This window comes from Pipra filicauda, unplaced genomic scaffold (genome assembly GCF_003945595.2).
Source record: "Pipra filicauda isolate LSUMZ 115617 unplaced genomic scaffold, ASM394559v2 scaffold303_size993520_pilon, whole genome shotgun sequence".
NCBI classification, from domain to species: Eukaryota; Metazoa; Chordata; class Aves; order Passeriformes; family Pipridae; genus Pipra; species Pipra filicauda.
In genome coordinates, this window is record NW_024104425.1 from 220098 (window position 1) to 244714 (window position 24617).

General features: G+C 35.5%; 1 protein-coding gene across 1 annotated transcript in view; it reads right to left on the minus strand.

The window, feature by feature from the left end:
• The window catches only part of LOC113982944 (protein eyes shut homolog), a gene marked incomplete at its 3' end in the record, with an annotated part of 505234 nt that overhangs the window by 211594 nt on the left and 269023 nt on the right, over positions 1–24617 (minus strand). Inside the window, exon 23 of the mRNA XM_039383315.1 lies at positions 11894–12015. Within this exon, the coding sequence (XP_039239249.1) occupies positions 11894–12015 (122 nt within the window). The remainder of the gene's footprint in view (positions 1–11893; positions 12016–24617) is intronic.

The window sequence follows — 24617 nt, forward strand, 5'->3', positions numbered from 1 at the left end:
CTATCAGTCATGTGAAAATTTTGGAATGCAGCTTAGCAAGTTAACACACAATAGAGTGAAGAGTAAGAAAGATATGTCTGCAGGTGTGTTTAGTGTGTAAAACAATCTTCTGAGCAGCACCATTAATTTCTTGAATTACTGCAAACCCCCACATAGAATGTTATGAATTTTGGCATGTGAAGCTGTTTTTTTGAGTAGCATCCTCTATTAACTAAACCCTCTTTAAACTTCCTTTAGGTCCTGACAAAATGCAAAGGGAAAAGGACACACATTTCTTTTTATCTTGCCATCTCTTGTCCCTAACATCAAGAGTTGCATTTCTTGCCTATATGTCCTTCATCCCTCACTGGAACAACAATCAGTATAACAGTACAAGGTAACTGAAGATTTTACCCAGCAATCTGACAGTAAATACACAATTTGTATTCTTTCTAACAGGCAACATTTCTCCAAGATTTGTGAAAGAGAAAACCCTTAAGTTGTGAAAGCAGACCATCAGTAAATGAATTTGACAGTGAATAGCAAGTAAATAATCTACCTCCAGTATCTTGGGTGGTAGTGATTGACTTTAGTAAAGAAAAAAGAAATGTTATTTCATTCTTTCAAGAATCAGAGAGAAGCAGTTGTCATGTGACCTCCAAGAGTTACATAAAGTCAATCTGTTAGTCTCAGATGGTAAATAAGTCAGCTATCTGCATGACTCAACATCTTTCAAGGATTCTGAATAAAAGGTTTCCATTTCCCTGGTTGCCTGTTTGCTTGTGTTCTTCCCTCTTAATTTAATGCTGATCTTTGATGACAACTGTGGCAGTACTGGGTTTATTGCTGCACCTACAGAAACTGGTATCTTCAGCACTATTTCCCCTTGGAAATCTCTTCCTCTGTGCTAGATTGCAGTGTAAAGGGCCTAGTTTGTATGGAAATTAGCTCAATGCATTTTCTCAGTTTGTATTACTCTGATATTTTCTGAGAGTTACAGTTACTAAAACTCTTACAGTGTTTTAGTACATCGATTTTGAGACAAGTCCTCTTTGACCTGAGAAATCTGAAAGGAAGAAGAATGCTACACTGAAACACTAGAAGCTATCACCCAAGTGCAGGCAATAACCCCTCCAGGAGAGACATTTGTTAAATTTGGAAAGTTTAGCAATGCAACAGTAATTCTGTCAATTGACCTCAAAGCCCTTTGCCTTGTGTACAGAGATGGCACTGATTACAGAAAAGAAAAAATGAGCTCTTTGGTAGAGTGCTAACAGTGGAAGGTACTTTTGCTCTGGGAGAGTAAAGGAGATCTTTCCTGGTCTGTTCCTTCTGCCACAGGCAACAAAAAAGACCAAGTAAAGGTAATTAAAATTGCTGCTCTTTATTAACAATAATTAGCACAGCAACATGAAGTGGTAGATAACATGCTGCAACTCTGAAATTTTATGAAGCATGAACAATACAAATCTAACCCTGAAGATAGATTACCTTGACATTTAGAAAATTTGACATGAAAAAGAATTGAATGTAATGCACACCAATTCAGAAGTCTATACAAATGACCTCTGCATAATGGTTTGAACAGGTGAGACAAAGAAATATTTATCTCCCTCATGTGTCAGGCTGTTTCTGAACTCCACAAACACTTTTGTCATTTAAGCAAGATGTCTTCATTAGCTTTTTTTTTCCCCCGCAATGTTCAATGGCTAATTTTTGAGTTACTTTCAGAATTGTCAGTTGATCTCAACCTGCAGTCTACTCAAACCCCAAGTGTATCACAGAAGAAGCACTATCAGATCCAGGAATGGAAGCAGTGATGTAAAAAAGTATGTATTTGATATTTGAATAAATGAATTACTATCCTTTTTTTTTTTCATTCCAAACATAGAACACATTGAATACTTTATACCTAGAACCAATTAGGTAACCATATACTATCAATGTTTATATATTTTAAGAGCTCTGCTGAAGAATTTTCAACATTCAGAAGCAGTCAATTGCACATCAAAGCTTATCTGATTGATCACTTAGCATGAGAAAACTCTCCCAGTGCCAATCTCAACATTATAAACTCAGATTTTCAAAGGAGTCTATATGAAATAAAACATTCAAAAAGATAGAGAGTGTCATAATTAATACGGGCAGTCTAGAAAATACTTTAGAAATAGATTAAGAAGCAGGGATGTCTCCGTTCTCACATTTGTTATTAAAATAACAGAAAGAAAAGAAAAAAATTTGCACAAACTGACCTTTGTCGATACGCCAAATTATAATCTCCTACAATTCACCTAATGATGTCAGTGGCTTGTAACTTCAAACAAACAACTGATGCAGTAACATTTCATCCCCCATGACTAAATTTACCCAGAGACCACCAAACACAGGCCTGGCTGAGGTTTGCCTGAAAAGTATTATTTAAGTAAACCCTTGAAAAATTTTATCAAAGAGTGCTACAACTTCCAAGTATATAAAAAAGAAAAGGACAAAATAAGCATTTTTAAGTCAGGCAGTATTTCTCAATATTAAAAACAAACAAAAAAAATATCTGCACTGTTCAAATACTGCAGTCACACAGAGGTAGCTATTTCCCTACTAGAGATTCTGTTAGAAAACAAAATCTGTCTTGTCATGTCCTGGCAACCAGCATTCCAAAAAAATAGCTTTGTTGTTATAAAGATTATTGTTCTGATATAAGCTATAAAAATAAGAAACAAAACTTATTTTCAGTTGGTCTTCAAGAGTCAGTTATGTCTTTATCTACCTTTGATATTTACTGTAATATAAGCAATCCAACTTTCTTCTATGGGTGTCTGACTGAGTTATTTCAATAAGGCAAACCTATGAAAATTTTATGACTGTCCTTTCCAGACAGGGAATGAACAAGCCCAAGAGACATACATAACAATACTTATGGATGCTCATAGAGATGTGTGACTTTTGTATTTGTGGCCCCTTTTCTCTACTTGTGACCTTCACAGATAAAGACTCTCTTTTATAACTCTGATAGATTTTTTTCATACATCCAAACTGGCATTTTGTGGAAGAAAATATGATGATCCTGCATTTGTCTGCTTGCTATTGCTGATGAGTGAGCACTGTTTTATAGAGGGACCTCTAATAGTGTACTATCTGTAATTGCAGTGTAAATAAACTTTCCTTTAATACTTCTATTGATCTAAAAGAGCACAATAGTTTAAATCCCAAACAAACCCCAAAAGACTATTAACTAAAACTCAGTTACTCAGAGAAACTAGTGATGGGGAAGCCAATGCTGATTTTCTAATTGTGTTGTGTATAGTTTACTTATACTAGAACCATTTAACGTAGTTTGTACATGCATACGTATATATTTCTTAATGTAATGTCATATAAAATCAATTATTTCAAAGATGCAACTGTTTTAGCTGAATAACTCATACTTTTCCAAACATATTTTCTAAATATACAATAATGTTTTTCTCCAAAACCAATTTTGTACTTGCTAGCCCTTTCTGGGTTTTAAAAGGAAATTGTGACTGTTATGCTCTGAAAATCTTTCTCTACTTCAAAAAAAAACCAAACTCATAATTGAAGATGAAACCTTGCTTTTGTTTTTGCTGTGAAACCTTTTCAAGACAAGATAAACACAGATAACAGGTAACTTTGACATTAAAACCGACAGAATAAATTTACTAAAATTTTGACTCTTGACCATTTTAGAATTGCTATAAGAACATAGGTTGAGGAACAATGCCTCTGAAACTGATGAAATCTCTTCCAAGAAGTGAAACTAACTTCCAAGAAGTTTTACTAATGACCTTTCAAAATAGAGGAAAAAATACAGTTTTTATAATAATGAGAATGGGATCTACGTCCTGCCCTTTTATGTGGAACTGTTTATTACTGATTCTCCATGGTTCAAAAGGATATAATGTCAGCAGCAATGGCCATAATCCTTTCTAAATTTTTTTCCTTTGTGCATGTATCAGACACCGCTGATGCATGAAATATCTAATTTGTAGCTAACAATGACAGACGGTTTTCCCATTCATTTCTAATGAGTCATTTTTAAAGTGTCAGCACCATTCTTTGTTTGTTTGTTTAAAATTCCTATTTTATGAAGGTTTCACAAATTAAAAAAGTGAACATTCTTTTAGAGAACAGTTAAATTAAGGGCAAAAGAAAAAGCAGGAAGGAGTCTATCATGAATTATCTGCAACAAAAACATCATATTAGGATTAGAAATAACAAAGTATTGAAATCTGTCTTGAGTCTCCATTTCCAAACCTCCTATGTGCAGACTCTACCTGATCTGCCTTCACTATGATTGGGAGTTCAGGTTCTTGCATCTGTAGGGCCTTGGAGAACATGGTGTTCTTATCTCATCTGCACAGTCTGCTGACTGCTTCCTGTAGCTCGTTTACTTGGCAGCACAGATCCTCCTCCAGCATACAAGTACTTCCTCCAGGAAAGGAGACTGTGTCCTCTGGTTCCAGCCTCAGCAAGAGGCCCCAAACATCTTTGCAGCCCCAGGCCTGCAGAACTGCATTCTCCCTGAGGAGCTCAGTCTGGTTTGAGGTCTCTAACATGTTGTGGATGGTCAGGGATAGCGCCTGTAGCACCTCACTACGTAAGTAAGCAGTGTTCTCAGTGGAATTTCTGGGCCTCTTCTACTCTGTTGGCTGTGCTCTGGGCTTGAAAGTTACACACACTCTTCCTAGGATTTGCTGAAAGGATGCTTGACTGTCCTTAATGAGAGGTCAGCTGGAAAGAAAAGGTCTAAATCTCCATCAATTAAGAAAAGTTCTCAACAAAGCTTGTGCGGAACTACTACAGCTGGTTAGCAGTCACAGCCTTCTGTAGCTACCCCTTCCTAAGAGCACCAGGCACCCCGAAGCTCCCCAAAGAGTTCCCAGCAATCCTCTGATAACCCCAGGAGTTCCCAGAAAACTAAGCATGTCTCAAGCAAGAGCCCAGAAAATGCTGTGCAAGCTGCTTCATCTGTTAGCTGTGCTCACATATTTGTACATTATTTGCACTGAAAGTGTTTAACTGCACTACAGCCAGGATGAACTTATATTACATTTCATATGTGCACAAATCTATACATCAGGTACCTTATTATTTTAGAAACTGATTTGCACTCCTATTTAACCTGTGAGTTCATTTCATGTCTCTTTAGGTGTTTGTAAACAAAATACATTACAAAAAAATTATTTAAAATACATCACCTAATGATAAAATATACCATGGGGAACAATCCTTCTGTTTGGGAGGAAAAAGTTGATGAACTGATTTTGGGGGGGCGGGGAGGTATTTTCCAGGTACTTACTGCGTGTTTTTTTAAATTTTAATGTTTCATTAGGATTTTGAATAAAAATGACCTTACCCTTTGAGAAGACTATTGAATTATGGCCAAAAGATGCCCTAAGGGGTGCAAAATGTCAGTGACTTTTTAGTAGATGCTGCTGAGATGGCACAGCAATATTTTCTTGTTTGCTTAAGGCGATGGAAACCCTAAAGCTCATTTCACACACTGTAGTATAACAAGCAGCATACTACACATTTCCAGCTGTTAGCAGTATTACCAGAGATAAACTATAAAACGCTTGCTATCTTTGGAGGAGGCACTTGTTTTTACTTTCACAAATTTCTTTAGGTAATTAATTAGTAAATCTCCTGACTGCCTATATAAATCTTTTAAAGATGGTTTTGAGTAAGAGGTGTGTACCTAACTTGGCACTAGGATGAGGAAAAACCCTACAATTCCAAAAGAAAGATAAGTTAGAAGTGCAACAGACAAATGTTTTGAGAAAAGTCTCCACAGCAAGAAAGGAAGAGTTGGCCAAAGAACCCTGAGGAAATGCCAGATAAGAAGCCAGTTGTTGCTTGCAAGAAAATGTTTCAGCATGTGGCATCTGGGACCATTAAATATCAAGGTGATCCCCATCTGCGGGAAAAGCTGTTTATTGCTTCCGGGAGAAAAAAGTAAGGAAGAGTATAACAGTAGTTAAAAGGAATGCAGTAAAAACAGAAGGCAAACTGAACACAGCATTCAAATTACAATCATATCATGATTTACCTTTGAATTCCATGACAGTTTAAAACTCATTCATTCAGAAATAAACATATCTTTAAAATACACTGTGTAAATAGGCATACTTTTACTTATAGATCTTTCACATGTTCACACATCCTTAACTTAGGAATCACCTGCTTCTAAAACTTGGCACAGAAAAATTCTTGCATAGTTCTGAGGAAACGCAGAGGCTGATTTTGACTTCCCTTTTCTGAATAAATCCTCTCTGGAAGGGGGTAAAAAAAGTGGTTGTCTGTAACACTACTATAATTAAAGTTCATGGTGTGCATGACACTGAATACATCCTGGTGATGTAAGACTAGTCTTTTTTTAAGAACTTAGATGACAGTTAAACTAATGAAAAATTATTTTTTTGTTCTGAAAAGAAGGTATGGTTTCAAATGCTATGAAGCAACAGAACAAGATGTTGTATTTGGAATGTACCGAGAAAGTAACAAGAGGGAGTCAGGATAAGTCTAGCTCTGGCTGACAATACAGTTATTCAAATTGTCAGCTGACATAAATTATTATCTAAATAAAGACAAAGAAAGGTGATCATGGCATGGTTACTAATTGAAGAAGCATTGCTAAGGAAGACTACTGCAGTGTGAGATGAGTTCTGAAATTACTCAAAATACTCACCTCTATGAACACAATTCATTATTTCAGATGGAGTCAAAAGGGAGGTAGTAAAACCATGGCCCCTTACAGGACAGGATAAAGAACAAAAGAGTTTAAATGAAGAGCATTTAAATACAGAAAACATATTTGCATATTATCAGTAATTTCTCAGAAGTGCTTAAGGAACTTTAGACTCAAACTTTAAGGTGACATTGGCATTTACCAACTTTCATCCTCGCAGAACTTAGTGAGAAGATATTTCAGCAGCAGGGTCACTTCTGAAAAGAAAAAACTAGCTCCTAGAATTAGAGGCATACAAATGACATTACAAAACTATCTATAATTTTTTCACTACCTATGTGTGATCCAGTCATAACTTGAAACAAGACCCAGATCTGTATCACATTTAACCAAAAGAAGAGGACTATGGCACTCAAAAAAGGGAGCCTAGAAGCAGGCTAAAGGAACTCTACTCAATATTTTTTCCAGACATATGCACCCTAAAATAGCATGGCTGGAGGATATGAGTAAATATTTTGTAACACCATACCACCACTCACAGCATTTTGTAACACAATTAGGTTTATAACATCCATACTCTGAAGGGGCAATGGACACCTTGATATAGATGCACAAATAGGGTGTAGAAAACATGTGCCAGAACTAAAATCTAAAGGATAAGAATGAGCAACCAGGAAAAATGTTAGTCTCCAAAGAAAAATAAATGAAAAAACAACCCAAGCAGGAAGGGGTCTTGATTGCAAAAGTAAGATGTCAAGGCCAGATAAGATAGCATTTTTCTTTTGGAGAAGGGGAGCAGAAAGCATAAAACATTGGTGATAAATGAAGAGAAGAAAGACAGGGAAAAATGAGGACAGGCCACTGTGATTCCTGCTTCTCTCACTGAAGAACTGGACTTCAGTTTACTCAGGGATTATAAAGTGGTGTCTTAGTGGATTGATTCAACTGCTGACAAAGGATAACCTTTCCTGTACTCAAGTGAAAAAAAATTAAAACTGTTATAAAAAATATAAGATGCATAGATGGCATCAGAAAATATAGTTAGGTAGGTCTAATGTCCTGTTTAGTACAGACAAGTCCATTGGTATGTTATAACAAGAAAAACAGCAATAAGACACTTAACCAGTTTTGTTCTTTATAAACCCCTCAACAACAGATACTGATAAAATAGTAAATAGTATGAATCAGTGGGATTCAATGTGAATATAGAGAAAGTATGGAGTACTTTGGGAAGACATTTAGTTCTCCAAGTTCTAATGTCATAATGATTACAGCCGAGTTCCAAACTATTCTACATCATTAGAAACTCTGGTTCATCCGTGAAGTTTTTGCCTATTATTTTGCAAGAAGAGTTGAAGAGATTTTCACCTAAAGTCTCCTTGTAAGTTGGTAACAGCAGAGGAGTCACAGGGGCTTTAATTAGGGTTTGATGTTTTTAGGGCTAAACCTCAGAAGTATCAGGAGAGCTGATACAATAGAGAAGAAATAGGGAATTCAGCTGGAAGTAGATACATCTCTCAATAAATGTTCAGAGACATAATTTGAGAGATCATGTTATTGTGAGAATCAAAGTGAGGTTCATAGGGTACTGGAAATACATGCATGAAACTATTCTAAATTAACATATTTGCTGTGCCATGTGCCAAACTGAAAAGTGAGAAGGAAGAAAGAGGTATTTTTTATTTTATTAGCTGAACATAATTTAACTCAAATGAAATGGAAAATATGTAACAAACTATTCAAGCTTGACTATTGATTCAGTATCTTTCTTACCTGTTTTTTTAAAAAAAATATGCACTTGAGAAGGCTTAATTTTTTTCCTGTTAGAATGTGATTTATTTTCCTATGATGGAATCCATAAAGAAAGCACTCTTTTTTGCCATAATTGTTGATTCTTCAGTTTTGGCAGCTAGTTTTCATATCAAGATTCAGCAAAAAATAGCCCCAGCTAAAAAATTGAACTTAAAGTGAATTTTTTAATTAGTAATTATGGTTTGTATTATTATTTTTTGATTACAGATTTGAATTTGGTAGGGACATGTTTCATTTTGTATTATATTCACACTTTTTCTTATACAAAAATATATTTGTTGCGTAATAAATTACCTAGTTTTTAAAGATATGATGTTTTCAGCTGGATTTGCAAATACTTAAGAGAAAGTAAACTAATGAGGATTATCAAAGCATAAAAGAAACCTCTCTTATCTATCCTTTACATTAAGCTGGAAGGGATATCAAGTACAGGTAGTGGTGTGGCCAACTTCAAAGAAATTCAAAAAATTCTGAGCATTGCTGCCAGCAGCTAAACTTACAGCAGACAAATAAACAGGGCCAGAATATGGCCACAGGCAAGGAAATTGCATTGTCTATCACTGTTGCATTCTCAGAGCAGTTGCTGGCCTGACTTTGGTCCAGACCAACTAGTCCTTGTCCAAAAAAATGCCTAGGCACAGCTCAAGAATGCCAATGATCTTTTATATTAGGCAGCTAGAATACAGTTATCCTATTTTAAAAACTATGTTTAATTTTAAAGATACAGCTGAATGTCATCAGGATCAGGTTGTAGTTACTGCCACTGCTTAGCTACCATTAGACAAACACTTTGTCTTGTTGATGTATGTTTCAACAGAAAAGTGTTACCAAAGGAAATAGAAACCAACATATTTTTTAAATTAAGAGTAATTATAAAAAAAGCAGAATATCTTTTAGCATCCGTGAGTATAAACTAGGACAGCTATAATGCTGGGGCCTGAAGGGCCAGCCCTGAGCCAAAGCTGACCTATAAGATAAACTCTCCAACCTAATATTATATGTAGCCTAGTATTGTATTTAGCCATATATCTGCTTATTAATGAAGAATCTATATAATCCTTAGTAATGTTTTAAGAATACATATTTATGCTTGTTAGCACAGCATATTATCAATAATTAGTAAGGTTTGTATGTGTTATAAATATTCCTTTCTTTTCAGCCAAGGTCGTGGGAAGAGTAGGCAGCTGGTTCATATTTGAGATATCAAAGTAGTCATAATTCTATATTTAGAGACTAAGCAAGGTCATGGGGCATTTGATAATAGTCAGTCCAAACTGACTCCTCATTTTACCTTGGGCCCTGGCCAGGCCTAAGGGGAAAACCAGGAGGAGAATAAAGCCAGATTGTTTTTCTGCAACAATCGAGTGATGTAAGCTAATTTGTTTTACACTATATAAGCTGGACCCTCTCAAAGCAAAGATGAGGCTTCCCCTATGGGTGGACACACTGCATAGGATTTCCCAGTTGCTGGGAAACAGGTTCTCCAGACCTCCGCTGTGATCAGGGCCTTCTCAGCTGAAGAGCGGTCTGGATGATGATAATTACTTAGGGCAACTGGTGATGTATCTCTCTTAATCACTATAAGACTTTCTTTGTAGTAATTATTAGCTGCATCGTTAAGTGTATCCTTTCATAAGCCACTGCATTATAGTAAATTTATACACCTGTTTTTAAAGTTGGTGTCCGTGATCCTTAAATCCATCGTCGTTACCAGGTACGAGGGAGGGCGGGGGCAAAACAGATTGACAAAATGACAGCTCTAATGATTGAAATGAAATTGCTTTAGATTATATGACTAAAACATCAAGCCACACTAATTTTCCCTGTGGTTGCCAAGACTCAAACTTACAGTTTCAACTACAAGTATCTCTAAAGAATTTTTGTTTTGTATAATCGTGACCCTTGTATATGATGATTCAAGAATATGTCTAATTTTTCTGTTCCATTATGAAAACTAGGACAGATAGCTCTGAGGAAAAATATGTATGGTGCTTACAGTTCAAACAAATTTTCTTAGAAACATTTTCTGTAACAGTTCAGTATTTCTCAAATGCAGAAAAAGTACTTTTGGAGCATTTTATTCTCAATAAAAAATGGGGGGTCCTTGGATTAGTGCATATTTAGCTGACCCAGTTTGAATAAAATCAGGAGAAGCCCTGTTACCTTTTGCAATACACAGAATGCCCCAGAGGTTGAAAAAGTTCATGAAATGTAAAGGCAGGTAAAGATTCATGGCTGTAAAATATTCATACACCTAGAATTGTCCTTGAGGATGATGAAATTGCCTATTCAATTCATTACAACATGTAAGAATTCAAATTGCCATAATGAAAGACCTAAGCCTGCATAAGCAATATGCAGTTATAACATAATTTTTGTTAGTAGACTACAAAGAACTACAAGCATCAGGAAAAAAAGGACCACGAAAATAAAAATAGTTAACAATTTTTTTCATATCCCAACAGACTTTAAAAAGTGAAAAAAAAAAGTAGTTGAAAAGACTTTAACAGATTTTCTTAACATCACAACACTTGTTTTTCTGTTATCAAACTGAAAATATTTTTCCAAAATAGGATGTTGAATAGCCAGTTCTAGGACATGGCAAAGTATTTCCCTTAAGTTCTGGATTTAAATTAATGCAAAAAATATTATATATATTATTTAAATTAGTTAAATTTATCTTTGGCTACTTGGGGAATCATTTGTCTGTTGTTAACTGTTTTCTTTCTGATTACTGTCTATATTACCCGGAATATAATCACTGCACAACAACTAGACTAAGCACCATGCACAGTTATTACACTGTGCTCTTTATGCAGCCATAACAATACCTATTAAGAATTTACAGGACTGTTCTAGTATTGACATCATAACAGAGACAAAACCTGTCTACATAGAGCAGAACCTCATTGCTGGATTGTTTGTGAAATTCTTATCCCCATAATACTGAAACAAAATAATGTTTAAACTATAAAAGCACACATAAAATAAAAATTGGGGTTTAAGGCAAAATTAATATAGTTAGTATCAAATTCTCATGCTTTGCCTGAGTGGCTATAAATTTTAGTTAAATTACTATTTTGTTGTCATTTTAAGCCACAAGGTGGCAGCAATGATATAATGTCTTCATCCAAGACTGTATAACTGTCCACTCCCACTACTTTTACTCTTAAAGCATCTCCTGTGCTTACAGGGAAAACATGACAGAAAGAGATACTATATTTTCTTTGAAAAAGTACAGTTCCAAACTTTGTTGCTTGCTAAATGTTTTGAATTCACAGGGTTCTTTTGCTTTGGTGGTTTGGTTGGTTGGTTGATTGGTTTGGTTTGGGTTGAGTTGCATAAACCTGTCATTCCTGGTACATGATCATTCAGCCACAGAGAAGATGCAGTGCTTACCGATAGCTGTTGAAAAGATCCGTGCAAGTGCCATTGTTTTTACAAGGCTCTGAATTACATTCATTCGATTCCTTTTCACAAAATGTTCCTTCCCATCCGGGCAAGCAATCACATTGGTATCTCTGAAATATATTAGGTAAAACAAACAATTTGTTTCATCATTAATATAATTACAAGAGGCGTTATTACTGATGGTTGGAATACATTAACAAACAGCAAAAAAAGTTTAGGAGTTTTTTTAGAAGCTGAGTGCAAAAATAGACTGCCACAGTATGATGATCAAATGTGTAACATACTAGCATTGTGGCATCTATAGGTGTTTGGAGTCTGCAAATAACTTTGCTACATTTTAGCTGTTTTGTTATTGAAATTTGGAGACAAACAGACAACGGTATTTCAAACGTATATGGGCTATCAACTTCATATAAACAGTAAAGAGAAATTATTTCATTTCCTAGTACTGTTTAAAAATATAAAAAGTTAAGAGTCAGAACACTGAAGAAAATCCAGATTAGGCAGTTGTCCCAGACTTTTCTGTAATGGTATTCTTACCCCCTTCTGCCAAATTAAAAGCTTAGAACATTTTATCGGAGCAAAGATAACAAAAAAGAAAGGAAGTTAACTGTTTGAAGTCAAGCTCAGTACGATTGTCCTGGGACGTCACACAGTGTGCAACAGCTCCACTCATTCCAGGACTTCAAATAAAATTGTTTACTTGTATATTCTAGCATAGCTGGTCAAATCAACTTTTGCACCAACCAATTTGTACATAGTGAATTTATGATTCATATTTTTCCCAACTGCATTCTATTTGTTTAGTTCTCATGTTGACAAACACCATTGCTATGCTTGCTTGGGATACACCTGTGATTTGTATGACATGGATTTTCTGAATCCACTGAGATAAACTTTGGAAATCAGGAAATAAATTTGAAGGGTATCTTTCTGAGTTAATATAGGGCATGGAACATGGGCAGACGGAATCAATTTGTGTGGGGAGGCTCTACAGAGGGATCTGGACAGGCTGAATCAATGTGCCAAAGCCAGTGGCAAGAGATTGAATAAGGCAAAGTGCTGGGTCCTTCCCTTCAGTCACAACAACCCCATGAAGTGCTACAGGCTGTCAGAAGAGTGACTGGAAAGTGACCCAGTAGAAAAAATCCTGAGGGTGTTGGTCAACAGCTGGCTGAACATGAGCCAGCAGTGTGCCCAGGTGGCCAAGAAAGCCAAGGGCATCCTGGCCTGTATGAAATCGTGTAGTTAGCAGGAGTGGGGAAGTGATTGTCTCTCTGTTCCTCGGCACTGGTGAGGTCACACCTTGAGTAGTGTCCAGTTCTGGTGCCCTCAATTCAGGAAGGATATTGAGGTGCTGGAGCAAGTCCAGAGAAGGGAAACAGAACTGGTGAAGGGTCTGGAGAACAAGTCCTAGATGGAGTGGATGAGGGAGCTGGGGTTGTTTGTTTTTCAGAAAAGGACATTCAGGGGTGACCTTATCACTCTGCAACTATCTGAAAGGAGGTTGTAGCAAGGTGGGGGTCAGCCTCTTCTCACAGACAACCAGTGACAGGACAAGAGGAAATGGCCTCAAGTTGTGCCAGGGGAGGTTCACGTTGGACATCAGGAAGAATTTCTTCACTGAACCGGTGGTTAAGCACTGGAGTGGGCTGCCCAGGGAAGTAGTTGAGTCATCATCCCCATAAGTGTTCAAAAAACATGTGCATGTGGCACCTGCAGACATAGTTTAATGGTGGTACTGACATTAACAATTGGACTTCATGATCTTATAGGTCTTTTCCAATGTTAAAAATTTTACGATTCTATAGGTTACAGAAAAAGTTTATTAAAACATTTTGTCTTTTTAAAATGTAATACTGAGACATGAACTTGGAAAGAGAAAAAACTTTTCTAGGAAGTGTGCCAAGGAAAGAAAAGAGAAAATACATTTGAGACAAACTACACTACTAGCACACATGTTTGTGATTCCTATTACGTAACAGCCACACAGAATTTCCTCATTTCTCTGCATATTTATCAGTGCAAAATGGACAAAAATGGGCACTATTAATCCATACCCACAAGTTATTATCAGACATCTCCTAAAAACTGTTTTATTACCAGGTTAGGTTTTCAAATATACCAGATAAAGACTAGCTTCCAAAAAGCTCTTCCAGAAATGTATTACAAAATTAAAAGTGAAAGGAGGCTTGCCAACAGTTTTGTTTAGAAAGCAGCAGTATTTTTCTAGTGTCACTAAAAGTATTTGTCAATCAATTGCTGAAAGTTTATGATTTGTAGATTTCTCATTACATGAGGATTGTCACATCAAGAACAAAATATTACTTACATATATGTATATCATGCATATGTGCACAATAAGCAAACTAAAAAATCTTACATATTATTTCATCTCTGTGTAGTTTTACAGTGACTGAGAGTGACATGTTGAAATAAATTATATACAAGTGTAAGCACATAAAAAAGGTTTTGATAGATACAAATCTTTACAGAGAAGGACCTAGGAGTCCTGCTGGACACCAAGCTGGACATGAGTCAACAATATGCCCCTGTGGCCAAGAAATCTAACAGCATCCCAGGATGCATAAAGAGGAGTCTGTTAGCATGCCAAGGGAGGTGATCTTCTCCTCTACTCAGCCCTGGAGAGGCCACAAATGAAGTGCTGTGTCAGTTCTGGGCTGCCTGGTACAAGACAGATATGGAGCTATTGGAAAGAGTCCAGCCAATAAAATTATGAAGAGATTGACACATCTCTCAGATGAGGAAAGGCTCAGAGACGTGGGATTGTCAGTCAGGGCATAGCATACACTGAACAACATAAAATGACAGGAAGATGTGTAGTAGAAAGTATGCAGTGAATCAAACAAGAGACTGAAGGAAGAGAATTTAACACCTATTTATATATTTTTCCCCTTTATTTACTGTAATTATGTATTACTATCCATTGTAGAAAGCTAAAATAAATGGTACCTTTGAGTTCCTTCAAATTATCTTTTGCTTGTCCTCTAAGAACACAATAAATGTGTAAATAACACCATAGTTATTCCCTGTACAATATATAAGACAGTCTGTGTAAGAACAGTAGATTTTATCAGCTAAATACAAGATCAAACTGTAATTTTTTGACCTCCTTCATTCATACCCAGAACCACGCACACACATTAGCATGTATTTATCCCACTATCTGTGTGTGTGGTAAGAAACTGCCATTTAAGAGTATTTGCATATTTTCCCTTCTCCAACACTGTAAATGAAGAATTAATCATTTCCTTAAGACATAATCAATGTTACTTAACTGGAAAATGGCAGCTGAACATCTGGCAAACCGAACCTACAATGAAAAAGTTTCATCACACACAACAAGGATCTGAATTATGAACAAGGCAAATCTTCAGGCCTGTCCTTTGCTTGTGTAGGTTGAGCAAAATTTTTACAGTATAAATATATACTCCAGATACTTTTTCCATGTCCACAGAAAAATGAAAGCAATTTAACTTTAAAGATACTATGGAGTTGGGTCATTTTTGGGGGTGTTACAGTTTTTCATTTGCAGAAAGAACAAACAATACCTTTCCTAGATACTGAAACACTCAAAAGAAACACAGAAATGCCCCTTTACTCTGTATGTTCCAAGTCCTTTTGCCAGACCATGTTTCTTTTGGAGCAACTCTTTTCCATTAAGGCCAAAAAGGAGGAGCACATCATAAGACCATTTAGTATTGGCACATAATGGGAGATGTACTCCAACCTCTACAGAAAACTTCATCACAAAACTCTTTTTCTGCTGCAAGCAGAGCTTTTTCTCCTTCAGAAAAGCTTCATGGAACTTCATTTTGCTAGTGCCAACAGCAGTTTACTTAACCTTGTGAAATAAATGTGAACATAAAAATATAAGCATCTGTGAAATCATATTTGCAATTGCTCTAAACCATATTGAGATTCTAACATTATTTATGCAGCCTTTTTTGTTAATTTAAGTGTCTTTTCTGAGTTACTACTTTCAGGTTTACTTTTAACTTGTTATTGATTTGATCATTTGCATAATTATACGTATTCACTAAGAAAATAAGGTTCTTATTTCTCACTATGACATTGTTTTCATTATTCAATTCTGTTTTGATTTGTATCCTAAATAAGCAAGCTTATTTAAAAACAAAACAAAGCAAAATAAAACAGCAAAACAAAAACAGTATACCTGTTCATCTTTGTTAGGTTTAACACTTATACTAAACAAGACCAAGCTAAAACAAGATCTATGCAGAGTGAAGTCCCATCAACCATACTACCTTTCCATCTTATGGTAATTAATTATTTACCTGTTCTTCACAGGATGTAGGAATAGTGAAAGTGAATGGATGAACAGTGCTGCTCCACAAAAGAAAGAAAATTGACTTTGGACGCATGAAGAAAATCTGCAATTAGCTCTGTAGCTCCTACTCTGAAAAACAGACATGGCCTGCTCTAATATTAGTTATTGGCTCTGTAATGGATAGTCGGATTCCCTAACTCATGGCAAAGAAACACCTCTTGGGAGTAAGTGTCATGAGGTTTTCAATACAATTATTAATACTAATCTTACTTTGAGAAATAATTATAAGAAGTCCCATGATAGAATAAGGTGAAAAAAAAGTAGGAAACATACTTTTTCAGAAGTCCTGAACAATTGCAATAAAAAGTGCTGCAACAACTGACTGGTTCTGACAAACTTACTATTTAAAAAAACCAATTTAGTTACCAAATCTTATTAATAGATTCATAAACTGATGTATTGTTATCTATTCTTTTATTTAAAAAAGGGTTTTTTTTCTATCTTGTTCTTGCTATATGTTACACAGCCTATGTGGGTTTTGTCCTATGCACTACAAAATGTGAAATAATAACTTTATTAAGTAGTAGTTATCTACAGAAGTTGAGGTAGCATTATGGATTTTCCAGCAATTCTATATTCTCTATTTTTATCTATATATCCTTTTCTACAGAGTTAGATCCTAAAAATTCTGACCAGTATATTTATTTGTCCTCCCAAACCTGCTTAGGATCTTTTGCACCTAAGTTATAAATATAAGTTATTATAAATTATATATTAACTGATATAATGGATAAAACAGGATTTGTTTTATTTAAATTTTAAGCAAAGCTTACAGAAAGAACAATGAACATTTTAAATTTGCTTATGTCTCCAACATTTAAAATAATGATTAGTTATATTAACTAGAAGGAGCACATTTAAAGCACTTGGTACAGGCAAAGTTTGATGAGTTGTAATGAGTTTTGTCTTACGCTATAATATTTCTTTATCTGTATATATTAATTTTATTAATAAATATATGCAAGAAAGTGCAATTTTCATAATATTTGAATAGCAAACCAGTAGTAAAGAGAAGCTTACATTTTCATTCACTGCAAGCTCCAGCTTAAAATATGGCTGATATCTAGACATGCTGTGTATTTATAACTCTAAATGAACTGTACTGTAATTTGTAACCACAAAGAAAATTATCTTAAATGGGAATACTAGTTATTTGCACTGCATGTCTCTATACAAAACTGTTTCATAAAATGGTAGCTTTGCTAATAAATCATAATTATTGCTGCTTTTGATATTGATCATTTTAAAGTGACACAATTGTAAAACTATGATATTTTGCTGAAAGTTTAGTTCTCTTAAAATTGTATCACAACAATTCTAGCAACAGGCTTCTCTTAAAATTATTTTAAATGTTGCATTTAATGTGCAAATAAATTCTGGCCTGTGCCTCTACAATTTAATCAGCTATTTACATCACTGCTCAGATATGATGGTTCTCATAGTCCAATGTAAATTTGTGGGAGATATGTTTCTCTGTGGAAATTTATCCATAACATGGTGAGGCATGCAAACATGCAACACGGCTTTTACTCATATTGACACAGATATTCCATTTGAGCATGGAATATTAAATATTATGTATTATGTTTGCAGAAAAAGAAGAAATGCTCATAACAAATCCGCACCTCTGTGATTTTATATTTTTTAGTACTTTTAAAATGTTATTCTATGAGATATTACAGGAAATATGAACATTAGAAAACCATAGTAGGTATTTAAGAATAATCATTAACATAACCAAATTTGACAGTCAAAACATTTTAAAAATTGTTGATACAAATCAGGAAAGATTCTTCTTAGGAAAATTGAAGGATTTCTGGGAAAAAAATAAGATTTGATACAGGTCTAATCTAGTAGCAATTTTATGACAACAAACCAAAGTCAGTTTGAAACCTCTTACATAATTAATAATTGGTAATAGATTTTTTTTGTCTCTATTTCTCCACCTCTGGCATTTATTCTGTTTATACACTCTTTTCTTTCTCTCCTAGAGAGCTTACTAGAAAATATGCCAATCAAATCACCTTCAACATGACAGGTACTGAACAGCACAAGAAAACTAATGAAAAACAACAGCCTTCAGTTATTTGTGCAAAATAAACCAAATAACTAGTCCAGCTAGTGACAGATATTTGAGTATTAACCTTTGATCAGTGTATCTGGTTTGATCAATTGTTCAATGACTAGTTAAAGGTCATGAACACATTCCTGTTAATCCAAAGTACTAACGGGAACTTAACCCACCTAAAACCTTGTCTAGAGCCTTCAGTTTGCCCCTAGATCTCAGGTAACAGGAGAGCTATGGAAGTTAACTGTGATATTCCAAAGGGACAGCCAAGGTACTGACAGATAGAAATAATATTTTGCTTTTGAATTTCAAACCTGACAGTGTTGCTGCTAACTTTTTAAATAAAGCAAGAAAAAAGCAGAAGAACAACTACTGGTTTCCATAAAACAAAGCTATCTCATGCCTTAACATAATAGCTCATTCAAATTTAAATCTTAAGCATACAACCATTATCACATCAATATATTTCAAATACCATGAAGTGCCCTTTTTGCCAACCTCAGGTTCAAAAGTAGGGGAAAGTTAAAACAACAGAATGTTCCAATAATACCTCAAATCAAATATCCTTAGAAGTACCCAGAAATTTAAAATATTTGATGTCAAGTTTCCTCTTTTGAACTTTCACTCATCTCTACTTTAAATTTATAGAACATTTCAGTATAATAAAACACATTATAGGAAAGTAATTTGGAAGAAAGAGAACATGGATCCACATTCACCTGGCCCTAAATTTGCAACTCTTGGGGCTTGACTGTGCTTGTTTTCAGAGCTACATCATCATTCTTTGCTTTTTTAATTAGAATAATATGCACAGAAATTTAAAATGTAGTTGAAACTCCCCCATGTATTTAGCTCATGCAGCTAGACAGTTACTAATGCCCACGTAGGACTGTGAATGCCTTCGTGAGGAAGTTCAGTTCAGTTGACTTTTTTGTCAAGAGTTTTGTCATTCTGAGCCCAGTGTCGCAGCTCCTGGAAGGACAGTGAGGGCCTGGGGTTCAACAAGTTGCATTCCCCAAAAGGAGAATTCCACTGTCCCCAGATTCTGAGTCACTAAAAGCATCACAATTTTCTAGAATTTACCCCATGAAAAAAAATATTTTTTAAAATAGTGTTTCAGATGGTTGTACTTGATACATGTCCTCTGTATTGGAAACTAAACCTCCACGCTCTTTTCATTGTTTCTTCACTCACAGCCTTGCATTACCAAAATTAAGAGTATGTGACCACCTGATAATGCATAACTGAAGTCGGTTCATACACTAAAAACTTGGAACTGTCTGTTTATCAGGGTCACCTAGTGACAGCTGCATCCACAAATGAAAAATTCATAGCAGCTTCTGATTGCAATAGAATTTCTGTAATACTTATGGTCTCAGAATGGCTTGTTATAGGAATCAATACTTTCTGGGAAAAGCACAAATTGTGTCCAACAGTCTAATTCACTTGTTGCATAACACAATTTAGAAACAGGTCACCAAAAGTCAAATACAAATGTTCTTTTGAAATCCAAATTATTTAATTGAAAAATCAATGAGAATTTACTTTTGAGGCTTTTCCTGAAAACTGTATGTCACTTAAAAAATTAATAAAGAGGCTGTAAGACAGGACACAAAATTAATGAACCAAGGGTTGTCACCATTTTAAAGACAAAGTTTATTACAAAGAAGAGAGAGAGAGAAAAGGGAACTGCAAATTGGAGACAGACTAGATAAACTGAGTGATAACAGCATTATCAGTCCTCCTCATTTTTTAGAAAATTTTTCCAGTCTTAGGTTTTTCATCTCAGCTTTTGAATGTGTTATTTCTACTTTGTCTGAACATGATTTTAACAGTACCAGCTCCAGATTTTAGTAATGCTTTTCTCTTTTTTCTTGAAAAATGTAGGTTAATTATAGATTTTTCAGCATACTAAAGGGTTATTAAGAAGACATTTCTATTATGAAACATTTATACAGATAAGAGAAAAAGGTGGAGTATTACAATAAAATCCTAACTTAATAATTCACATTCAAATGATAGGAACTCTCTTCCCTCTTTCTCTATTTTCCTAACAGACAGTTAAAATGAATTTTAGCAGTACTTAGGATAAAGCAGTGAAAGCATCAATAAGGTAGGCTACACTGTGAGCTTAGGAACGTAACGCTTTAAGAAATTATGTTTTAGGATTTTACAGTTCTGTGTGTATTTGATATGGTAGAGGTTAACAACTCTTTACCTGTTAGCTCATATTTCATATGAGAGAAACAAAATTCTTTTCTCTCTGATAGAAGGAAATTTAAAGACTTCCATTTTAATCTTGTAAGGCTGTAAAAACATTTAATCTTAGCTATAACTTTTTGTCTCATTTCCACTCCCTGGGAGAGCTTGATCTTATTAAGGGCAATCTTTTGCAATTTGCATGTTGCAGGCCTTCCTGGAGTTTGCCTCTTATTACTCTAATGAAGTTCTATTTCTGGATATTGAAGGTGCTTGCCTACAGGACTTCAGGAGGTTCCACACCTGTAATGCTATTGCAAACACTGTACTCACTAGCCATATTTATTAAATCAACTACAATTTATGATGATGGTGCATAGTTAGGGCTTTTTTCATTCTTTGGATTTCAGCAGAGTATTGATGAGACCTACAGTCTCATCAACAAGCCACAGAAAAGATTATTTGTGACTGAATTTTGTCTACAAATGTGATAAATTATACTTCTTCTTTTCCTGTGTAATTACAATTGTGTCATCATTACGCCACTGACTCTCTCTTTTTCTTTATTCTGTATTCTCCCTCTTTCTCTCTGCACCACTTAAGGTGTATCCTTTTCTTCTACTCATGGAATCTTACCCAGACCCTGGCAGGAGCTGGATGAAGGTTTGAATTTGTGCAGCCACTGCAGCTAATAGGATGATTCTGAAGTCAACAAGAAGAAAAAAAAAAAAAAAAGCCAAAACCAAACCCCAAATCTGAAGCCCAAAACTGATAGGAATCTGAGGAAACAGTGATGGACCATAGAGGGATGTACTAAATCAGGGACATTTAAATGGGGGGAAGCATTAGAAAAATTGGATAGGAAACTTAGATAGGGAAATGAAGATTCAGAGCAATGAGAGCATGAAAGGACATAATCTCTGACTAAACAATCTTTATTAGCACTTGTAGGTCTAGCAAATCTGATTTTTATAATCTTCTGTTAATGGGTTAAATTAAGAATTGAGGGACTTTGTGGAGAAATTTGTTTCCTGCAGGTTGGAAGAAAAAAGGCTGCAAGATCATTTTGAGAACTGTGGAGATCACCATCATGTATTTCCCACCAGCCATCTCAGGCACATAAATTTATGACCATGGTTTGTCAAGACACACAGACAACATCCCTACTCTTCCTTTTTCACCTACAGTGTCATCTTTTTTTGTCCCGAGGAACAGCAATGCTATGTGAAATAACTTTAACATGATAATATCTGGAAATTAGAAACACATACACATATACAACTCCATTTGGTTAAATAAAGAAAAAAATAATTCTCTCAATGTGGTCTCAAGTAGAAGTTATCCAAAGAAGACATTGCTATTAAATATTACTCTCACAAATTATTTCTTTTTCAGGAACATCTTCTTCATCATTTACAAATGTTGTAACCAACCTCAGGGTCCCCTTTCTACAAAAGTTGGGTATGAACTGCTTGCTGAAACTCATTCCACTTCTTTGTAACTATATAGTTTCAAAATAATGTTTTAAACCAGAGGAAGAATGGGCCAGAGAGGGTAATTTTACATGTATATCATAACTTTTCTTAAATTATTTTATTAAGGATATTGATATAAAATAGAGCAAAAACTTCTGTGTCATTTAAAAAAATTACATTTTTTTACTTCATATGTCTAATTAAATTATATATTTGCATATTTCATTTTGATTATATGCCCAGAAGAAAGTAAAGCTGTAAGTTGATGCAAGAGCATATAATTTAATTTTTTATATTAAATCTATGTTGTTCAGGGTATAGTTGGTTGTTTGCTTTTTTTCTTTCTCCTAGATTTAATTGAAAACTTTAGTATATTCTTTTCAGGAGTGTAGTATCAGTGGGAATCACAGAATCATAGAATGGTTTGGGTTGGAAGGGACGTCAGAGATCATTTCGTTCCAACCCCCCTGCCATGGGCAGGGACACCTTTAGTGCTCGGAGCCCCAGCCAGCCAGGCCTTGAACACCTGAAGGGATGGGATGTCAACAACTTCTCTGGACAACCTGTGCCAAGGCCTCACCACCCTCCTAGTAAGAATTTCTTCCTAATATCTCATTTAAATCTACCCTCCTTCAGTTTAAGGCCATTCCCCCTTGTCCTATCACTCCATGCCTTTGTGAATAGGGCCTCTCCATCCTTCTTGTAAGTCACCTTTAGGAAACAGAATACTGTTCTTTAGCATGACTGTGACATCACGCTCAAAATGAAAGCTGGAGGGAGAATAATAGAATCAGAGAATCAGCTGGGTTGGAAAAGACCTCTGAGATCACCAAGTCCAACCCTTGATCCACTACCACCATGGTTACTAGACCATGGCCCTAAGTGCCACATCCACTCTCATCTTAAAAACCTCCAAGGACAGAGAATCCACCACTTCCCTGGGCATCCCATTCCAATGCCTGATTACCCTCTTTATAAAGAATTTCTTCCTAATATCTAACCTAAACCTCCCCTGGCAGAGCTTAAGACCTCTTGTCTTATTGATAGCTACCTGGGAGAAGAGACCGACCTCCACCTGGTTACAACCTCTTTTCAAGGAACTTAGTGGGAAAAAGTTGGACCAGTTTCTTTGAATCAGATGTTTTAAAAAGTAAGTGTACAGTAGTATAATTATTAAAATACAAATGTAAATGAATTATTTATCTCCAATTAAATTATTTCTGAAAAGTGTATGAAAAGCTAGGAAGTATCACTGCTTTAAAAAGCTTAACATTGAAAGTAATTTTAAAATAAAAATTATTTCAAGGATTGCTCCTGTTCTTATTTTCACTCACATAACATGTGCATAATGTTTGAAAGATAATACGGCTGAAGAAAACAAAGCAAAGCTCTGTAACATTCTATACATCAAAAAATCATGAGATAATGAAGTACACCAGAGGATCTTGCTGGTTTTGTATTTTATTAAACATACATACTCTGAACAAGAATAAAGCATATTTGTTTTCTGATATTTATGGATAAAGCCAGCATAAGCATTATTCTGGATTAGTTGCCGCCATTATACTCAATAATAGATGAGGTGGAGATTTCAATTTTATAAGGCAAACAGGATGGTGCTTATTCAGAATACAAACCCTTAATTCATAATGAATAATCTGTTCATCTAAAACATGATGATAAGAAGCAAAATGGGACCTTTGACTAAAATTAAAAAAGTTTTTTAAAACAAGAAATTGTTCAGAATGGCCATTCTGTTAGTAAGAAATTACGGAATAATAAAAATTACTTGAGTAATGAAGATGGTGAAAGGTCTGGAGCACAAGCCTCATGAGCAGCAGCTGATGGAGCTGGGGTTGTTTAGGCTGGAGAAAAGGAGGCTCATGGGGGACCTTCTCACACTCTACATCTACCTGAAGGGAGGTTGTAGCCAGGTGGGGGTCAGTCTCTTCTCCTAACTAACACGTGACAGAACAAGAGGAAATGGCCTCAGGTTGCACCAGAGGAGGTTTAGATGTGATTTTAGGCAAAAAAATTCTTCATGGAAAGGGTTATCATGCCTGTCCAGAGAAGTGGCTGAGTCACCATCCCTGGAGGTATTAAAGTTGTGTAGATGTGGCACTTAGGGACATGGTTTAGTGGTGAGTTAGGAAGTGCTGGATTAACAATTGGACTTGCTGACCTTGGAAGTGTTTCCTACCATAGCTGATCCTATGATTCTAACCATGGCCTGGGGACATTGGCAATACACAAGTTCTCAGCTATAACCATGTAAGTATTGCTGTGACTTTCATGCTTCTGGAGAACAATGTTTCCACAGTGTCCTGGTTTGGGCTGGATAGAGTTATTTTCTTTCTAGTATCTGCCAAAGTGCTGTGTTTTGGATTTAGCAGGAGTATAACATTGATGAGACATTGATGTTTAAGTGGTTGCTGAGCAGGGCTGACATTAAATCGAGAATTTTTCAGCTTCTCATGCTGCCCTGCCAAGAAGCTGTGAGGGTTCACAGCTGGGACAGCTGATCCCAGTTGACCAAAGGACATTTGTAATGTCATGCTCAGCACATAAACGAGGCAGAAAAGTGGTCAGGGGTCTAGT